At 38.6% G+C, this 19,549-nt stretch overlaps 1 protein-coding gene across 1 annotated transcript in view; it reads right to left on the bottom strand.

Moving 5' to 3' along the window:
• The window catches only part of LOC129504555 (palladin-like), a 417,088-nt gene that overhangs the window by 234,171 nt on the left and 163,368 nt on the right, over positions 1-19,549 (bottom strand). Inside the window, 1 exon segment of the mRNA XM_055317307.1 lies at positions 4,949-5,127. Within this exon segment, the coding sequence (XP_055173282.1) occupies positions 4,949-5,127 (179 nt within the window).

Below are 19,549 nucleotides of genomic sequence, written 5' to 3'. Positions count from 1 at the left end.
ACAGTTAGTATCATCCTCCTTCCTGAACCACTGTCTCCTACCCCCTCTTATACCACTCTGACTGGTTTCTCTCCCATCTCAGGAGCTCCCTCCTTCCTACTCTCTTCTGCTGGCATCTCCTCCTCTCGGGGAAGTTCAACATGTAGGAAGGATTATCCTTGGCTCAGACGTAGGCCCTTTACTCTTCCTCATCACCTCTTTCTCCCTCATTGCTCTGATCAGTAATACGCCCAATCCTATAGCTTTAGTTACCACCTACATCCTGATGCTCCCAAAAATCTTTTTCTCATTTTGCATGCTAGACTGTATTCTTATGTCTACTTACTGACTTATCAAAATAGGGATTTCAAACTTAGCATCTCCAAAACAAAGCCCTTCCGTCCCTCTGCCCTTAATCCCGTTCCTCATCAGTTTTCCTCATTTCAGAGGCTGGCAACCCTGTCCACACAGATGGTAAGGCTGAAGTCCACAGAGTTGCACCAGATCCCTTTCACCCGCATATCTAGTCTGCAGCCTGGCTTCTGGAGTCTACCTCTGAACTCCTACCTCGAATCGGACTCTAACCCTCCATTTATTATTATCTCCTTGCTTCTCCTCTGCACTGCTGCAAAAGGCTTTTAGCTGGTCTCCCAATTACAAGCCAAAGTAACAGTTCAAAAATACAGATCAGATAACGTGACCTTTCAGTTTAAACTATCTATAATGTGTGATTTAGAATTAAGGCCAAGCTGCTAACAGTGACCAAAAGTCTCTTTGTTGCACGTCTGCTGGCCACGGCCCAACCCTCTACGCCGCCACCTCCCTGGGCTTCCTTCAGCTCCCTGAACACACAGGTTTCTAGTAGCCCCAGTAATCAGTTCATCTGCATTTTACTCTGTGGCTAAGGGGCCAGACTCAGGGGTCAGACTACTTGGCTTTCAATCCTTGAATCCCAGGTATATGTAAGAGAGATCATGGACATTACTCGGCCTGAGTTTCAGCTTCCTCAACCAGAAAATGGAGGTGATTTTTGTAAGGATTAAATGAGATAATCTATGTAAAAATGAAGAACAGTGCTTGGCTCCTAGCTAATGCTAAATAAATAATTGGCTACTGTTCTTAAGCCATAATTTATTTTGTATCATACTAAAGTTGATACATAAGACAGTAAAATTTAGAGTTTTCAACCAGTAGGTTAAATTTTTAGGTAAGGTTTTATTGCGATTTTTCAAGTTCTATAAAATAAACTTCCTACTCTCAGGGCACCTGGGTGGCTCAGGGATTGAGCATCTGCCTTAGCTTCAGGGTGTGATCTCAGGATCCTAGGATCATTGAGTCCAGCCTCAGGCTCCCCAGAGGGAGCCTGCTTCTCCCTCTGCCTATGTCTCTCTGCCTCTTTCAGTGTGTCTCTCATGAATAAATAAAATCTTTAAAAAACAAAAACAAAACTTCCTACCCTTGACAGACCCCACAAATGACTACATGCTGACAATAAGAGCAACATGGTTTAGGATATAATTAATTCAATAGGGATATGTCTGAGTCTGATTCAGTGCTGGAATGAGTAAATATAAGAATTTCTTGGGGTGCCAGGGTGGCTCAGTCAGTTAAGTTTCTGACCTTTGATTTTGGCTCAGGTCATGATCTCAGGGTCTTGAGATCAAGCCCTATGCCAGGCTTTGCACTGGGTGTAAATTCTCTCTGTCTCCCCCTCTGCCCCTGCCCCTCCCTTCTCTGGCCACCTGCATGCAGACACCCTCTAAAAAAATAATAATAAATAAAATAAAAATAGAAATTTCTTACTTTTGGTTATAACACGAGCCTAAGAATTTATGTGAAATTCTCTCCCATTACATGAATTGCTCTTTGGGATAAAAATACACTAAAATCTGTTTTTTTTTCTTTTGAAATTATGATCCGTACTTCACAAGGCTAATGAGCCAGTTTTCTAAAGCACCTTATATTAAGCTTAGGAGACTTTTTTTTTAATTCAATTTGCCAACATACAGCATAACACTCAGTGCTCATCTTGGCATGTGCCCTTCTCCTTAGTGCCACACTCTTAATGGTTCTTTATTTTTGCTTCACCCAGCTCCCTCATCCTCCTTTCATACACTATTTACCTAAACTCACAGATACTCAATGGCTGGTTGACAAAGTAAGTCCAGTGTTATCATGTGGAAAACTGTGCACTGGAAAAAAAAAAACCATTATCTTTGTTGAAGATCTGGCATGAAATGTGCATAGTATATAGATCAAGTGTTTTTTTTTTTAATTTATTAATTTTAGAGAGCATATGTGAGAGCACAACCAGGAGTAGAGGGAGGGGAAGATGGAGAGAGAATCCCCAAGCAGACTCCCCACTGAGTGTAGAGCCTGACAAGGGGGCTTCAATCCTAGGACCCTAAGATCATGACCTCGGTTGAAATCAAGTCAGACACTTAAGTGACTGAGCCACCCAGGCACTCCAAGAACTGGTGATTACTTTTTGCATGCTGATAACTCATCTAGATGATTTCAAAGGCACAAGAGGACTGGCAGTTTAGGAGCTTCTACACAGAAAAAACAAATTTACTGAAATAAAATTATAGACCATGGATTTGAATGTTTTGGGTGTACCAGAGTTAGATCCTGACACTGGCTTTAGGAGGTAGAGAAATATTTTATTTTATTATATGAACAGTGGTATATCATATATATATATATATATATATATATATATATATACCTGTTAACCTTTTAAGTTAATTTGTATCCTTTTAACATTTTATATGTTTCTCTATATCACATACTATAACATCATTTATATTCTGTTGTGTTTTTTTTTTTCTCTGTGTGTCCATCTCTGCTGTTAGACTGGGAACTCCTGGATACCAGGGAATAGGTCTTAATTATATTTGTGCCTGCATTATCTGCCACATAGTAGAGCCTTAATAAACACAGGCTGAAATCAGTTGGTAGGCTACTAAACTGAAGGTGATTTCACAGAACATCTGTAGTACAAAAGCAATGCACACTAAAATTCACCATATTTCCAACAATGTTGAAAGCAATTAAAGCACTGAATTTTAAGAGGATCTATCTGAACTTGGATTTTGGAGACATATACAATTATCATTAGCAAACAGTTTTCTTATGCAAGTTTAAGTTCCTTACGTTGTATTCTAAAATGCTTTAAGAAGTTTGCCACACAGCCCTTTTCCATGGCTAATACTGCTAACTTATTATATTTTAAAAGTCTTTTTGTGGGATCCCTGGGTGGCGCAGTGGTTTGGCGCCTGCCTTTGGCCCAGGGTGCGATCCTGGAGACCCGGGATCGAATCCCACATCAGGCTCCCGGTGCATGGAGCCTGCTTCTCCCTCTGCCTGTGTCTCTGCCTCTCTCTCTCTCTCTCTCTCTCTCTCTCTCTCTCTCTGTATGACTAGCATAAATAATAAATAAAAAAAATAAAAAAATAAAAGTCTTTTTGTAATTCATTTAGCGCTTTGAAATGTATGACACAGTGTCAGAATATGGGCCTTGGAGCAAGACTGACTGGGTTTAATTCACGTGGTGACTTGGAAAGTTGCTATAACCTCTCTGGGTCTCAGTTTACCCACATACAGGAGACAATAATAATACCTCATAGGCTTACAGGGAAGTTTAAATCATTACGCATGAGTACATGCACACTTTTAAGTGCCACTGAAGTATTACTTATTGTTCTATACAAAATGTTTGCTTTCATTAACAGGACAAGGTCCCTTGAGGAGCTCACAGATGTTTGCATTCAAAGACAATGCAGAGGATCCTTTTATTAAAAGTAAAGGTACATATGTCTACTCAGCAGTAATAATTTCTCTAAAACTACTTTTTTGGTCAAGCCTTAAAGAGCTACAAATTATGATTCATATCTTGCTTTCTTCTATCTCAAAAAATAATGAAATTTTGTGGAATTAAACAGTAAAAAAGAAACACAAAAAGATAAAGAGTGAGGGAATAGAGACCTCAAGGATTTTTTTTTATTTTAACTATTATTTTGAAAAGCAACCAATTAATAGAGTATTCATCAATTTATGGATTTAGAAACAATATGTACACTGTGGTGCTTAAAACATTTCCAACTTAAATCATTGTTATTGATCAAAATCCAAAAATAACTTAAAACTGTATACTTTTATGTCAAGTTTTCTAATTTCCCCACAGGCTGAGTCTCGTCAAGAACAAAAGAAATATTCTACTCTCTGCTTATCCCTTTTTATTTATTTTTATTTTTTATTTTATTTTTTTTAAAGATTTTATTTATTTATTCATGACCGAGAGAGGCAGAGACACAAGCAGAGGGAGAAGCAGGCTCCATGCAGGGAGCCCGACCTGGGACTCAATCCTGGGTCTCCAGGATCACGCCCTGGGCCTAAGGCAGGCACTAAACCACTGAGGCACCTGGGCTGCCCATGCTTATCCCTTTTTAATACAACACCAATTCTTGAGGTTTTTTTCACCTAGTCATTGCAATGCAAGTTCATAGTACATTTAGAAGGAATAACAGAATCTTGACAAAAGAGGAAAAACTCTAGAATAAAAATGAGAACATTTAAAAATATTTTATTATTTTAGCATTTCCGTGAATGATTTTCTAAATCATTTAGAGTTAGACTCTATCTGGCTGATAGACATGGTATTTTAATACATTCCCATTCTCTATGCACTAGAGAAACCAAAAATAAGTTAAGATACTTCATATTTTAAATAAATTCAAGTTAATGTAGCTGAAATGTTTTCAATTAAAAGCAACAAATATTGACATTAGGCATATGTGATGTATGCCCAAGTGTCAGAACTATTCAATTCATATAAAATTTTCATGAGAAATGAGGTTTGAATCACAATGCCATTCTGTCGTTTGCACTGGAAAAGCATGTTCCTAGTGAAGCCTTACTCAAGCTCTCAGGCCTTGTCTTTCCCTTTAAATCAGGTACCTCCACTTACCTTCAATGAACACTTCTGCAGACGTTGTGTCGGACCCACTGGGGTTTGTAGCCAGACAGGTATAGCGACCTGTGTCGTCCTCGAAGGCCTCTGCTATGATCAGGGTGTGGAGGTCCCCACCCTCACTGCGGATCTGAATATCTGGAGTATTGTGTAGCTCTTTCCCCTCACAGAACCATCTGCAGGCCAAATGGAGGTCAAAGGACAGGAGAGAAAGAAAGGAAATGGTGATGTTTAAAATAATATAGCAGAAGTAAAAGGCTAATGCCCTGTAATAAGATACTCATTTGATTAAAAAAAAAAAAATCTGTGTCAATGTTACTAAGGGAAACTCTACATTTTAGACCATGAAATTAAGGACTAGACAATTCCCACAGGTTTTCTTCCTAAAAGCATCTTGTACATTTTATCAACCTTGAAATAAGGGATATTGTCAAACTTGTAAAAACCATTTTAGTCACAAAATATAAGGAACAGAAATTCAAAGGATCTTATAAAATGTTTCATCGTAGATGCTCCTTATAACTTCATCATTCTTACCTTAAGAAAAATAGGAAACACAAACAAAATGCTCAAAATATCTAATGTATCAAGGGGAACAAATGATCATGTTAAAAAATCACAGGCAGCAATATTTTTTGTTGACCCTAAGACTTCTGATCAGCTGAGCAATAACAGATTTAATGCTTTCCACATTTCTGATATTTACAAAACTTTCTAGCAGACGGCCTGGCCTCGGCGAGGTAGGGAAATGTAGGTTGTGCTGTAATTCATTCTTGCTGGTCAGCACTTTTCCTTTTCCAAACAACCAGGACCTTGGTGTAGAAGGCAGCAAGCTGCCAGACTGTTTTAACACACGCTCTCATTCTCACTCTCTCACATTTGCCTTATTCCCCAAACACCTCAAACTCTCAACAGGGTTTTTACAAAAAAAAAAAAAAAAAATGAAGCTGCCCTAAAACCTCCACTAAATGTGATTTTTAAGAAATATGTAGGAATGTGCCACTTAAAATGAAAAGCATTGAGGTCTCTGGGACAGTGTTGTCCATTTTACTCCTCAATCAGTACTCAGATTTCCTCTAAGTCGTATATTCTATAAAATTCTTTGGACTTTGCATCTTTTTTGTAAAAATATGGCATTGAAGGCTACTCTGTACTTTGGTAGCATAGCTTAGGTATTTATCTGTATTTAATCTGAAAATAAAACCAGTTTGCTAATACTTGGGGTATTAACACCAGAAACTATATTAAAAATTAAGAAGAAGTTACTCCTAAAAGAACAGGTAGGACATTTACCACCACCACCCTGCCAACAAAGCATCCTCTGCAACATAACATGTATTACTTCTGAGACAGTTGAAAAAGACAGTATTTCTGGATTCTGGGGCATTTTGCAGTTTTCTTTGTCTTAAGCTTTTATTCATTTGAGAGAAAGTGAGCCAGCAAGAGAGAGAAAGCAGGAGTGGGGGGTGGGGCAGAGCAAGAAGGAGAAGCCAACTCCCCTCTGAGCAGGCCCCCAGTGCTGCTCCATCCAGGACCCTGGGATCATGACCTGAGCCCAAAAGTAAACACTTAACTGAGCCACCCAGGTGTCCCATTTCCTTTGTCTTCATAAAGTTTCACAGAACATTCAAGCCTAGAGTCATCTTCTAGTTCCTTCTTTACTGTTCTCTTTCCACAGTCATAGACCAGATCTTCACCCATGATAACTGACTATGGACTAAGTTAACTGATTTTGCCATCTCCAGTAAACTACATTCTTTCTCTATTCTGTATCAGATTAAAGCTCTTCCCTATGTATGTCTCTACACTTCAGATCTGTCATGGAAGCCATTCATAGACCTGGCCCTGGTTTTATTTTTTAATCATTTTCCTATATTAATCCTCCATTAAATATTTGCATAGATTTATTATTTCCTACATGGTCCTCACATATCACTTGCTGATTTTCCCTTACCTAGCCTTTCTCTTCCTCAGAATTATCTCCTTCCCTCTTCATTAAAACCACCTAGGAACCACTCTTCCTTACAGCCAAGCTAAAGGCTCCTTCAACTGACCATATGCTTGCTAGGCATCTTCTATGTGGAAGGCACTGCATAACACATTACAGGTAATAGAATAAAGCCTGGTAAACTCTGCAACTAGTTGAGTGTCTTTATCTTCCATGAAAAAGATACAAACCAACATTTGGAGGGAAAATTAAGCATGAAAAATACAATGAAGGTTTAAAAGACGGCAAGAGCAACTGCTTGATTAGACATGCTTCATAAGAAAACCACGCCAACTACCCAAGGGAGTGTGGTGTCTTGTCCTCTGACTCCTGGATCAGCAAACCTACAGCCTGCAGCCCCATCACCTGTTTTTGTATGGCCCATGAGCCAAGAATGGTTTTCATATGTTTAATTTTTGCAAAAAGTTAAAGGAAGAATTTACAATATATGAAAATTGCATAAAGCTCAAATTCCAGAGTCCGTCAAGTTGTTTTTGTTTTTAATACTGCCATGCTCACTCACTGACATATTACTGTCTCTGGCTGCCTTTGCATTACAGTGACAAAGGTGAGTAGTTGCATCAGGGTATATGGCCTACAAATCCTAAAATATTTCCTATCTGGACTTTATAGAAAAAAATTGCCAACTCCTGCTCTAATTTCTTGCTCCTCAAAATGTGATCCTTGGAACAACAGCATCAGTGTCACTTGGGAGTTTATTAGAAATGCAGATTTTGATCCTCGTCCCAAATCTATTCAATCAGTTCAGATCCTCCAAGTAACTCATGTGCACACAACGATTATGCAGTTTAGGTCTATTAGGTTTGGACCATTCCAACCTGCATCACTGAGTCCTGGCTCTCCCTCTAGGTTATTCACTTCTTTAATATAGCAGTCATATTTAATGTGTCTTATACCTCTGGTCCCTTGCACATAAGTGCATGTAAAATTATATTGTTTCTCCCACCTCTATACTAAACAAATCTTAATATCTTTCATCCAACAGTTGATCATACAGCACTTTGTGACAGTTTCTGTATTATTTCCTCATACCATTGCTTGAGGTCTACTGCATTTATGCCTTATTTTCCCACCTAGAAAATAGACTTCCTCATTGCAGAAAAAAAAGAACTTTTTTTTATTGATCCATAGTGTATTGTACACCCTTAAAAATACTATCTGCCACTTGTAACTTTAGAATATGCTTTCCACGAAAAACCAAATAGTGGAGGATCTACGGATGAACAGATTTGGAAGATGTATCATTTATTGATGTTTACAATTCACATTTTCTTATAAAAGGTCCTGAAAGTCCTTCAGAGAAGAAATTTAACGCTGTCTAATCTAGTATTTACTCAAGTTACTTGACCATGAGATTCTTTCAAATTTTGCATCTTTTTTTTCTACTGACTTTCCATGTGTATGTTCTAGCGAACCTATCCCATAGAATCCACAGTTTTCTTTTCTTTTTTTTTTTTAATTTATTTATTTATGATAGGCACACAGTAAGAGAGAGAGAGAGAGGCAGAGACACAGGCAGAGGGAGAAGCAGGCTCCATGCACCGGGAACCCGATGTGGGATTCGATCCCGGGTCTCCAGGATCGCGCCCTGGGCCAAAGGCAGGCGCTAAACCACTGCGCCACCCAGGGATCCCCCACAGTTTTCTAAAGATAAATTGAGACCAATTATAATCTGAGCAGTGGTGATATGTATGATGCTAAAGAAACTAATCAGTGAGCACAATAAAATACTAGAAATAGACTTTTAAAATGTCAGAAAGATCGAGTCCTGCGTCGGGCTCCCTGCATGGAGCCTGCTTCTCTCTCTGTGTCTCTCATGAATAAATAAATAAAATCTTTAAAAAAAAAAAAAAGGGGCAGCCCAGGTGGCTCAGCAGTTTAGTACCACCTTCAGCTCAGGGCGTGATCCTGGAGATCTGGGATCGAGTCCCATGTCGGGTTCCCTGCATGGAGCCTGCTTCTCCCTCTGCCTGTCTCTCTCTCTAATAAATAAATAAAATTTAAAAAAAAATATCAGAAAGATTAAGGCAACAATTCCAAATTCTGCAACAGTCTAACACCCATTTTGTCTTTTGAAGTGGTTCATCCAGTCTTCAATAATTGCATATGGTAGAATGGTTGGTGCTTACAAAACATTACACTGATCTGGTTTTTGCTTTCTAAATACTCATGCTATTTGGTCCCCAGCTCCATGAATAAAATTTAAAAAGCATCTCAGATTATAATGTATAGAAGACATAGTACAGAGAAAAGATGAAATTTGTCAAATAATTTATATGAGTTATTTATACTGCTTTGACACTCAGGGAAAGTCAGATTGTTACTGATATAAGTACCTGTCAAGTGACCAGTTCTAGGTTGTTAAAATGTGGTAAGACAGGGTGTGACTCAAGAGGGGGAAAAATTGCAAATATTTAGATGGCAGACTCCCTGCAGCAACAAAACGGGCAGCATGGTTCCTGGCCAATATTGAGATAAATGTGTGTTTAATTTATGATTGGAACCATTTACACATTGAAGCCAGCAATGGCATAGCACAGAGGCTCGATTGTGACTTTAAAAAAGTCAGCTAGCCTTCCTGGTTCAGATTCCTCACATATACAAGGACATGAGACTTTATAGCTGTAAGGTTTCACAATTCTCTGGTTCTTGATGAAGTGGAAGTGTTTTATATTTAGGACTGCATTTAGGGGCACCTGGGTGGCTCAGTGGTTGAGGTCGTGATCCCTGAGTCCCAGGATCAAGTTCTGCTTTGGGCTCCCTGCGGGGAACCTGCTTCTCCCTCTGCCTCTGTCTCTACCTCTGTCATGAATAAATAAATAAAATCTTAAAAAAAAAAAAGACTGTAAAGTTTTTCTAGAAATAATACAGAAAATTCTTTGATAAAAGATCCAAGTAATTAATGGCTTCTCTTCTCTGAAATATACTAAAGAATAATAGTGTTTCTAAGATTATCTACCCACCTTGGGTCCTTAAATGTGTCCATGGTTAGCACCTTGTCTTTATCACTACCATGATATTTCCCAACTTCTTTTGAAACCAGTTCTTCATGTGTCTCTCTATCCTACTAGACTAACTTTTTCCAGGTTAGAGACCTGGTCTTTTTAACTTACTAAATTAATAAGTGTGATATGTGGCCCAACACAATATTGGGTATGTGGAATATATAAATCATGCCTTTTTATTTTCTGTAATTCTGAGGCTTTGACACCTGGGCCATGCTGATCCCAGAAAAACTGCCCCTCCCAAGGCTAGCCAATTCTTAAAGACAGTAAAGGACTCCTTTGAGCACAGCTTTCACATGAAAGCTAATCAGTCTAGAGCCACATCTTCATCGCCTCTTCTATTGGGCTCTCCTCCCTACACTGCCTCTGTTCTAATCACTCCAGAACCAGAGAGCAAAATACTAGGGGACAGCAGCCTCTAGGCCGCAGAGTTTGCTCCAATTATTCAAACTAGCCAATCTTAAATGTGCTTACCCTGCTTCACCCATTTCTTCCTGCAGATATTACAGTAAAGCTCCTATCCATGCCCACCTCCCCCTCATCTACACCCATTGCAGGAGGCACCTCCTAATTCCCCTGTGGTGCCCCCATGGTGTAGCAAGCTCTTTACTCTTGGAAATTGCAAATAACAAACTATTGATGGTAGCTGAGTCCTTATCTGTTGGCCTCACCTTGCCTGAATAATAATAAAACCTACATTTTAAAGCACTAAACTAATCAAAGAAGGATTGGCTTACAAATGAAGGAGAAAGGATTGAATAGATAGTTGAGATAAGAAGACCTATTATAGTTTTTGCCTTCAGGTATATACAGAGAGAAGTGTATCTTCTCTCACCAGCTCATACTGAAGTGCATTTAAAAAGCAAAAAATTAAACTCAAAATAATCTACTTCAAAAGAGGAAATCAGCTTTGTCCATTCTTTATGTAGCAGATCAAATACAAATCACTTTCTTATCTAACCTAAGAGAGTCCTGGAGATTTAAAGTTTTGATGCAACAGAGTAGATAGATGAGATGTGTCATGGCATGCTTGTTTTGCTAGATTTCTTTAAGGTCATATTTCTATCATATCAGCTTCCTGGAAAGGATTCAAAATATTTAGTTTTCTTCAAAGAAGAGGTAAACCTCAGGTTTGTTGATTAAATTTTGATCTGAAATTTTTCCTATATTAGATTCTGGTTAAAAAAAAAAAGATTCTGGTTAATAAAGATGTGCTATACACACACACACACACACACACTGGAATATTATCCATCAAAAAAAGAGAAATCTTGCCTTTTACAATGATGTGGATGGAATTAGAGTGTATATACTAAGTGAAATAAGTCAGAGAAGGACAAATACCATATGATCTTAGTCATGTGGAATTTAAGAAAGAAACAGATGAACATATGGGAAGGGGGAAAAGAAAAAAAGGAGAGAGGGAGAAAAACCATGAGAGACTCTTACCTATACAGAACAAACTGAGGAGTAAAGGAGGGAGTTGGTGGAGGATGGGCTAGATGGGTGATGAGCACAAGTGATGAATTACTGAATTCTACTCCTGAAACCAATACTGCACTGTATGTTAACTAACATTTAAATTAAATAAATAAATAAGTAATTCTGGTTGGCAGTACAGCTTAGGAAAAGCAATACTGGTATGACAAGCTACAATGTTAGGCCTACAAAATAGGACAAAACAGAGGTTTAGTAAATGCATAGAACAAGTAATGACACTATCCTCTTTGCATATCCTGTGGCAGACATCAATAATTTTTTTAAAATTTTTTTAATTTTTTTTTATTTACTTATGATAGTCACAGAGAGAGAGAGAGAGAGGCAGAGACACAGGCAGAGGGAGAAGCAGGCTCCATGCACCAGGAGCCCGATGTGGGACTCGATTCCGGGTCTCCAGGATCGCGCCCGGGGCCAAATGCAGGTGCCAAACCGCTGCGCCACCCAGGGATCCCAGACATCAATAATTGATCTGAGTATTCTTTGCTAGTGAAACCGAATGTCTCAGAATTCTCAGCATGGCTGTTTGGGCAGGGTGCAAAGCAACTGAAGTTAAAATCTCATGAAACACATTTGCCATGCTCTTAGAAGATACATTCTCCCTTTTCTTCAGATCCTGGAAGCTGTTTCTATTTTAACAGCAGGGAGAGGATTTGGTTGAGAGAGAGCATATATGGAAGTATGTAATATAGCGAAGAGAGTCCACTTAAGTAAAATTCCTCTTGAGAACACCCGTGAATTTTTTTTTTCATTCCATTTATTATACCTGGAAGCCATTTATCTAGTGGGTGAAATACTGGCTAGTATATTAGAAAGTCAAAATCCAATTATCTACATTCCCATTGTGTACTTCTAATAAATTTCAACTTCAATCAAACCTTGACTATACTTCATTTCAACTATAAAAATGGCTAAAATATATAATTATAATCTCAGACTTAGGATGAGGACACAGTATTTGGAACTATGATAGTCATAAGGATTTATATAAATTCAAATAGAGAGAGTGAATATACATATTCAATGCCTATTACATATCATGTACTTTGCAAATATGGCACTGTTTCCCAAAAACCTTGTGAAGCAGTTTTCATTTTATCTTTAGATATAGGCTATTTTCATTTATGTGTAAATATGAAAAAAAGAACAGGGACAATTAAATCCAGATAATTTTCACAACTTCATTTTCTTCAACACATTTAGCTTCATCTTTCATCAAACTTTTTATTATAGATATAAATTTTAACAAGGTTACTGATTCTTCCTCTCTAATCTGGTGAAGCTGATAAGCAACTATATGAATGCCATGCAATGGAAAGCTGAGACACAAACACTGAAAAATTCGTATAGTAAATCCTCATTTGAAAGAATTTAAGAGTTGCTCATAGAGGAGTAAGCCAGTTGAGGCTGGTTGTCAGTCTCATAACTGGTTGTTATGAGGTCATAAACAGGGCATGAAACTAACCTTGCATTAATTGGAAATGAAGTGTAAAAGGGTGAGGAGATAGTCCTACTTATTCATTCATTCATCAACGGGTTTATTGCACTTTGACTTTTTTTTTTAATTTTATTTATTTACGAGAGAGAGAGAGAGAGAGAGAGAGAGAGAGAGGCAGAGACACAGGCAGAGAGAGAAGCAGGCCCCATGCACCATGCTGGGAGCCCAACGTGGGACTTGATCCCGGGTCTCCAGGATCAGGCCCTGCACTAACGGCGGCGCTAAACCGCTGAGCCACCCGGGCTGCCCTGCACTTTGACTTTAATTCAAAAACTGACTGGGAGGTACAGATGTCAGCTGAACTGGGTTTATTTCAGGAGATTAGTAGTAGGGCTAAAGAGATAAGAAAACCCAACTATAAACCAAGGAAATGCTGAATGCATTTCATCTAATGAATGGAGACTCACTCTTCTATCACGTGGAAGCATGCACTGCTTTCAAAAATCTTTCAAAATTGGTTATGGCTTCATCCTTACAAATTAAAGTTGCTTTGGATAGAATACTTAGGTTGAATTTAATTTGTTAGAGAGGGAATAATGTTGATGAATTTCACAAGCCTTGTAACTTTTTTTATTCATAAATGATAACAGAAAAAAAGAACTGTAGTATTTAAAGCTTTGTAATATGGCACATTTCTTTATATTGCTCTGTGATGGGATTTTGAAATCTACATTGTTTTAATATATATATTTCTTCTTGTTGCTTAATGCCTTTTTCTCAGGATTTTTCAAACATTCCAGCCTAAAAGTGAGATGGTGCCAAAAATTCAAGGATCATGTTATGGCACCAGCAGGATACAGTAAGGTTGAAACTCAAGAAGGTGTTTTACATAGCAAAGTTCAATATTTAATTGTTCGTTTTCTACATTTCAAGATGAAGCTAAATGTAACCTCCAATTTGGTCAGAGTTGCCCTGTTGGAGGAACGTGGCTCTGTCTGACTACAGTCACACAAAACGCCTGGTTGGGAATCCAAAGGGGTCACAGGGTAGCTAACTAAAATCAGGGGGACTGCAGCTGCTTCTGAACAAGCGGCTGCCTTTGAAAACCACAATAATTTCCATTCTTGGGTAGTGTAAGATAGTTTTAAAACTGACCCCCTGATGTGACCTTCCACTTTTCCTTCTTCTATGACTCTGGCAACTGGCTGTGGGGCTCAGGACTGTAATGCGATATGGGATGTACATCTGGGAAAGCCCAGCACACTCTGGTTCTCCAAGATAGGGCAATATTGTGGATTTTTATGACAATAAATTCAGTTGTTAAATAAAAGGGACTACGAAATCCACTGACAAAGTAGAATACATGCTACCCAGTGTGGTATACTAGTACATTATATTTTTTAAAAATCACATAAGGCATCACTTGGTTTAACAGTTAACTAGTACTATCTAACACTGTCATGTAAACAGAATTACAGGTTTTATGATTGATGGTTTCAGCATCTTTCCCTGTTTGAACCACAACTATGTATCATGGAAATTTTCTGTGCCCTGTATTTTAAACACAAACAAGTTTTACAACACAAAAATCGATTTATAAAATTTATAGAGCTTCAATGAATCTTGTCTAAGGGAAATGGTAAATATTGGGAAACAGTTAGTAGAATAATGAGGTGCTTATTAAGTAAAAACTTTTAAGAACAGCAGAGTTTTTTTTATTTTCTCCTACACCTCACTTTCCTTACGTTCTTGGAGAAACAAAGTTATGTTGAAAAGATGTATCTCTACTTTGCTTCCAAGTCCACTGATTTGTACTTCCTGGAAATATTTATCTTCAAAGGGATACCAATGATTACAGGAAGGCAAAGTTAGCCGGCAACTGCCCCCTTCTTCCTAAGTGCCAGCAGCCACATGATTTCATAGAAGCACATGCTTGAAGAAAACTCAAGGAACTAGTTTTTTAAATGCCATTATAATGGAAATCAAACGTAGGTAAGAAAAAAAAAAAAACCAAAAACAAAACAAACCCAGAGAAGTCAGCAAGGGTTCTATTTTCCAGGTGTTCCGTTCTCCCACAGGAATAGCAGTGCTCGGCCATGAAATGAAGAATCACCAAAACTAGGAACTTTTGCCCAAGCTGAATTGTATTTATGCCTAAGCTTGAAATCAGGCCTTCTGTAAATACTGCATTTCATACATCCTCAATTAAACACCAATTAATTTTTGTGGAGTATCTTTGTCTTGTCACCAAGTATTTCTTAATTTTTTACATATGTTCACATTAACCACAAGACACACCATGTTTACTCTGTCATGTGGATTTACAGGCAGACCAAAGTGAAATTATTCCTTGTCTAAATTTACTATGGCTATAATTTCATGACTGCTTAGCTTGAAGGCCAATAGCTAAATTTGTGCAGAGAACAGATGTACTCTAACCTTCTAGTTGAAAAGAGACCAAAAATAGATTGACTTTTTGAAATTCAAAGCCCAGGAAATGATCAAATAGCTTTTGAACCAAAACCAGACTCATGTCTACCAATTCTTTCCTCTCATAATCACTTTATCTCTCAAGAAAGAAAGATAAAACAGAGGGGGGAGAAAAAGCAGCCCGAATAAAACAGAACTTCTAAAAGGAGTTTATCTTGTTTTGACCATAAGAGGTAACTTCATATCTGGACACTAGGAGCACATAGGTGTTTAATCAGTAAGCCTAAAAAAACAACTATAAAAGTAGGCAAGTAGAATCTACAACTAAGTGCTTGTGCTGCTGAAGCTATTAAAATCTTAGATTGCTTCCAGTATTTTCCATACTGGTGATATAGTTGAAAGGACCCTGGGGCTGGGAATCAGCATCCAGGATTCTGGTTTTACCTGGTCAATAGACCAGCTACGCTTAATGTAATCCAGTTGTTCTCTTTTGGGGCTTGAGTTTATTTATGAAATGTGAGGCATGAACTAGACCAGTGTTTCCTGTGTCCTGAGAGAGTAGTTTTGCAGCCAGTTGACAGATACCACTGAAAAAGGTTCTGTGGCCCAACAGGTTTATGGAACAAGGAGTTAAACAAAGTTAAACATCTGTCTTTACTACAGAACTTTCTAGAACATTGACTATGCCAGTATACATTAAATTTCCACAAGAGGAAAACTGGCAGGCATCATTCTCAATCTTTCTTGACTATGGAACACATGCTTTGAGAATCATGTTGAAGGATTAATGAATGTTACATGGAACACATTTTGGGAAACACTTTAGGTTGAACTGTCACAAACATCCCATCTAACTCTCCAATAGTGACATTTAATACCTGGCCTACAACTATCTCTTCCAGTGCTCATGACAGACATCACTAATAAGGTAAAACCTTCTTTTCCCACTGGCCCCCTTACTTAGTTTCAGAGTCCTTCTCAAATGTGCTCTGGGTAGCCACTACCAACCGTTTAGATAGAGCTGGCACTTGAGTTGAACATATTTGCTATGCCTGGTTTAATTATCTATGTTATGAACTATTTTCTTAGACAGGAATCAGTATGAAATGCTGTTAACCTCCCATCTATCCTTGACTGTTGACTCTCAGAATTTTCTTTTTTTCTTTCTTTTTTGGACAGGCAGCCATCTTGCCATGACACTTGGAATTACTGGAGTTTTCTCCTCCTTTGGAAAATGCTCAGTGTCAATATACAATATGATGTTCAAGTCAGGTTATTTCAGAAAAAGAAACAGACTACCACACCACAGTAATTATAGGAAACAATGGGGACTGTGCCAGGTTAGCCAGGATATACAGCTATCCTACTTTTATACTCTTCTGCAAGAGCACCTTGAAAATGTCATTTTGGCTTTAGTGGATATTTTGACTCTCTGCAAATGTGACTGATTCCCAGGAGCAGACAAAAGTAAATTTCACAGTCTCTAGAGGGAAAAAAAGTTCCCAACCTTCCTGTCACCCATTCACAAGTTCTTGTTACACCTGTTAAAAAAGATTCCTCCTTACCAATCCTCTATACAAGCACACAAGTCAGCATGACCTGACAAGTCATACTTCAAAGTTACCTATACTGTGAAAATCTGTACTGAATGTTTCCAAGCCTTCAAAGCATTAAGGGAAAGAATGGATTATAAAGAGAGCCTGAGGGATCCCTGGTTGGCGCAGCAGTTTGGCGCCTGCCTTTGGCCCAGGGCGTGATCCTGGAGACCCGGGATCGAATCCCACGTCAGGCTCCCAGTGCATGGAGCCTGCTTCTCCCTCTGCCTGTGTCTCTGCCTCTCTCTCTCTCTCTCTGTGTGTGTGACTATCATAAATAAATAAAAATTAAAAAAAAAGAGAGCCTGAGAATGAGAGATTGCATGCATAAAACAGCTAGAGGTGCACATTCAGCTATTTTGTTGTTACAGTTATGGCAGGTAATTACTAACTATTGTTGTAACTTGGAGTGCATTCCAAAGGAAATAAAATGGGAGATGTTTTGTTAGACAATGCTGTCAGTCTTCTAGGCTTTTGGAATGTGTCCATTCAGATATAACGATTACCTCAGAATTACGAAACCTGAAAGGACGAAAACCAAAGCAGAAATAGGAAACAAGTCCTCTTGGTGTCTTCAACCTTACATAAATACAGGAACCCATGTTAAACAGTTCATGTATAGACCTCTAGCACGCCTAGTAGTGATTTCTTTGCATTTGACAAACAATTACATTGAATACAATTTTTTTCCTCAACAGTGGAATATCTTTCCCCCAAATCAAAGTACAGATTTTGTCTACAATTTTTCTTAGTTTATTAGTACCTTAATTCTTTGCCTTAATTGTGCTGCCAGCTAATCATGATTAGGGGTAAGGGAGGAGAAAATAGATCAAAGCGGGGATAGAAAATGAAGGGAAAATATCCCTTTCTGAAAAAGCTGCAACTTCAGCTTTCAATTCAAAGGTGTCTCTCTCTCTCTCTCTCCTCTCCAAAGGAGACTTCAGCTAACACTGCGTTGGTTGATGAGGCCTCCTCAGCTGAGCCAAGCTCTCAACAGGCAAGGGTGGCTGCTTCAGCCTCTCATCGGATTTGGTGGACAATCTGGGTGAGGTGTAGGGGAGCTCATTGGCCTCCTCACACACTGTTCTGGCCCCACTCTAGTCTAACGATGCTCAAGCATGGCTAGTTTGGTCCCCTAGGAACTACAGAACAAACACGAAAAACAGAGCTGAGTGCAAGCAAAGTTCAACCATACACTGGCCTTGTCTGTCAGTAAGTACATATGGAAACTTGTTTGCTTTCTTTTTCCAAAATTTTCCCAGCTAACTCGTGTCAAAGCCACCCCCTTTTCTAAATGCTTTTCCCTTGTTCTTATGTCATGTTCCTTCTAGCTGTCTGCACTTAGAGGTCAGCTTTCCAAGAAGAACTATAATAAATGAGGTATCCAGCAAGGAAGGAACTCTTTGAATTAGGCAATGAGAAATTAAGTATAGAAGGAATTCTATTGTTAGCAGGTGAGTGCTCATGTGTCCTGCACCAACAGCTATCCCATCAACTAAATAGTGAATGTTTTCATCAAAATATTGAGTCACATTTTATACGCACACACACACACACACACCACCATTCCATGCACCTACACACACAAAAAGCTGAACTGAATATCTGACAGGGTCCCTGAATTAATTTCCTGAAAGAGTCTCAAATACCCTGCAAACGGCGCTTTACAAACCACCCTTCTGATTCTGATTCACACAGGTAATTCTCTAAATAGCATCTGTCCTCCTCCCAACAATTTGGATCCAATACATACTTGTGAGTTTGTAGAACAGTGAGCCATTTCCCAAGAAAGCTGTCTCCCTGCTTCCCTCAGATTCTGAGTGTGTGGAGCTGGAGCAGGGAGGGGCCTCAGGTATATGAGCAAGAACAGGAAGTCAGGACTAATTATACCTTGTTTTATTTGGTTATTTGAATAACAAATAAACTGGCCTGTTTCATTTCAGTTGGTTTTTTCAGAGCAAATTACCTCAGGCTGGCATTTCATTTCAATCAGACTCGATTTTTTTAAAGTGTTAAAATTAATGTGATGATTGGATACAGACTTAGATCTATTTCTTTGAAAGATAGGGATTTTCATGATGAAGAAAGCTCTCTTTTCTGATTAGAATTAGAGCACCCACCACCTGGCTACATTCCATCAGTTACTGCTTATATCCTCCATGCCCCAAAGCTCCCTTAATGGCACAATGCATGACTTTTAAAAATTGGCTTCAGAGGCACTTAAAGACTTGGCAAAAGACAAAACCAAACAAACCTCTAAAACTATTAAGTGGTATGGGGTGGGAGGGGGGGAAGGGAAGTGGGGGAGGGAGTAGCATATGATATTTGCTAGTTAGAGGAAATTATAATAGTTCCTTTGCTTGCACAGCAAATGAAAATGCCTGTTTTCATAATTTAAAAAAAATGTAACCAATAATAATGGCTACATGTGTTTGCTATGCCTGGAAAGAACAGTGTATCCAAAATTTGTCCTGTAGAGCAGGATTTTCATTCTGAGCTCACTACATGGATATCAGGACTTCTAGAGAACATGATTTCTACCTCAGCCACTGCTCTCTTGGGGGCTCCTCAAGAATTGTTTGTGACAAGAAGAGTTGTGGCCAACAGGTCACGCTTTCCTTTCAG

This window comes from Nyctereutes procyonoides, unplaced genomic scaffold (assembly GCF_905146905.1).
Source record: "Nyctereutes procyonoides isolate TBG_1078 unplaced genomic scaffold, NYPRO_anot_genome, whole genome shotgun sequence".
Lineage (NCBI taxonomy): Eukaryota > Metazoa > Chordata > Mammalia > Carnivora > Canidae > Nyctereutes > Nyctereutes procyonoides.
Note: the sequence above shows the minus strand (reverse complement) of the source record. Positions and strands in the feature narration are given on the sequence as shown.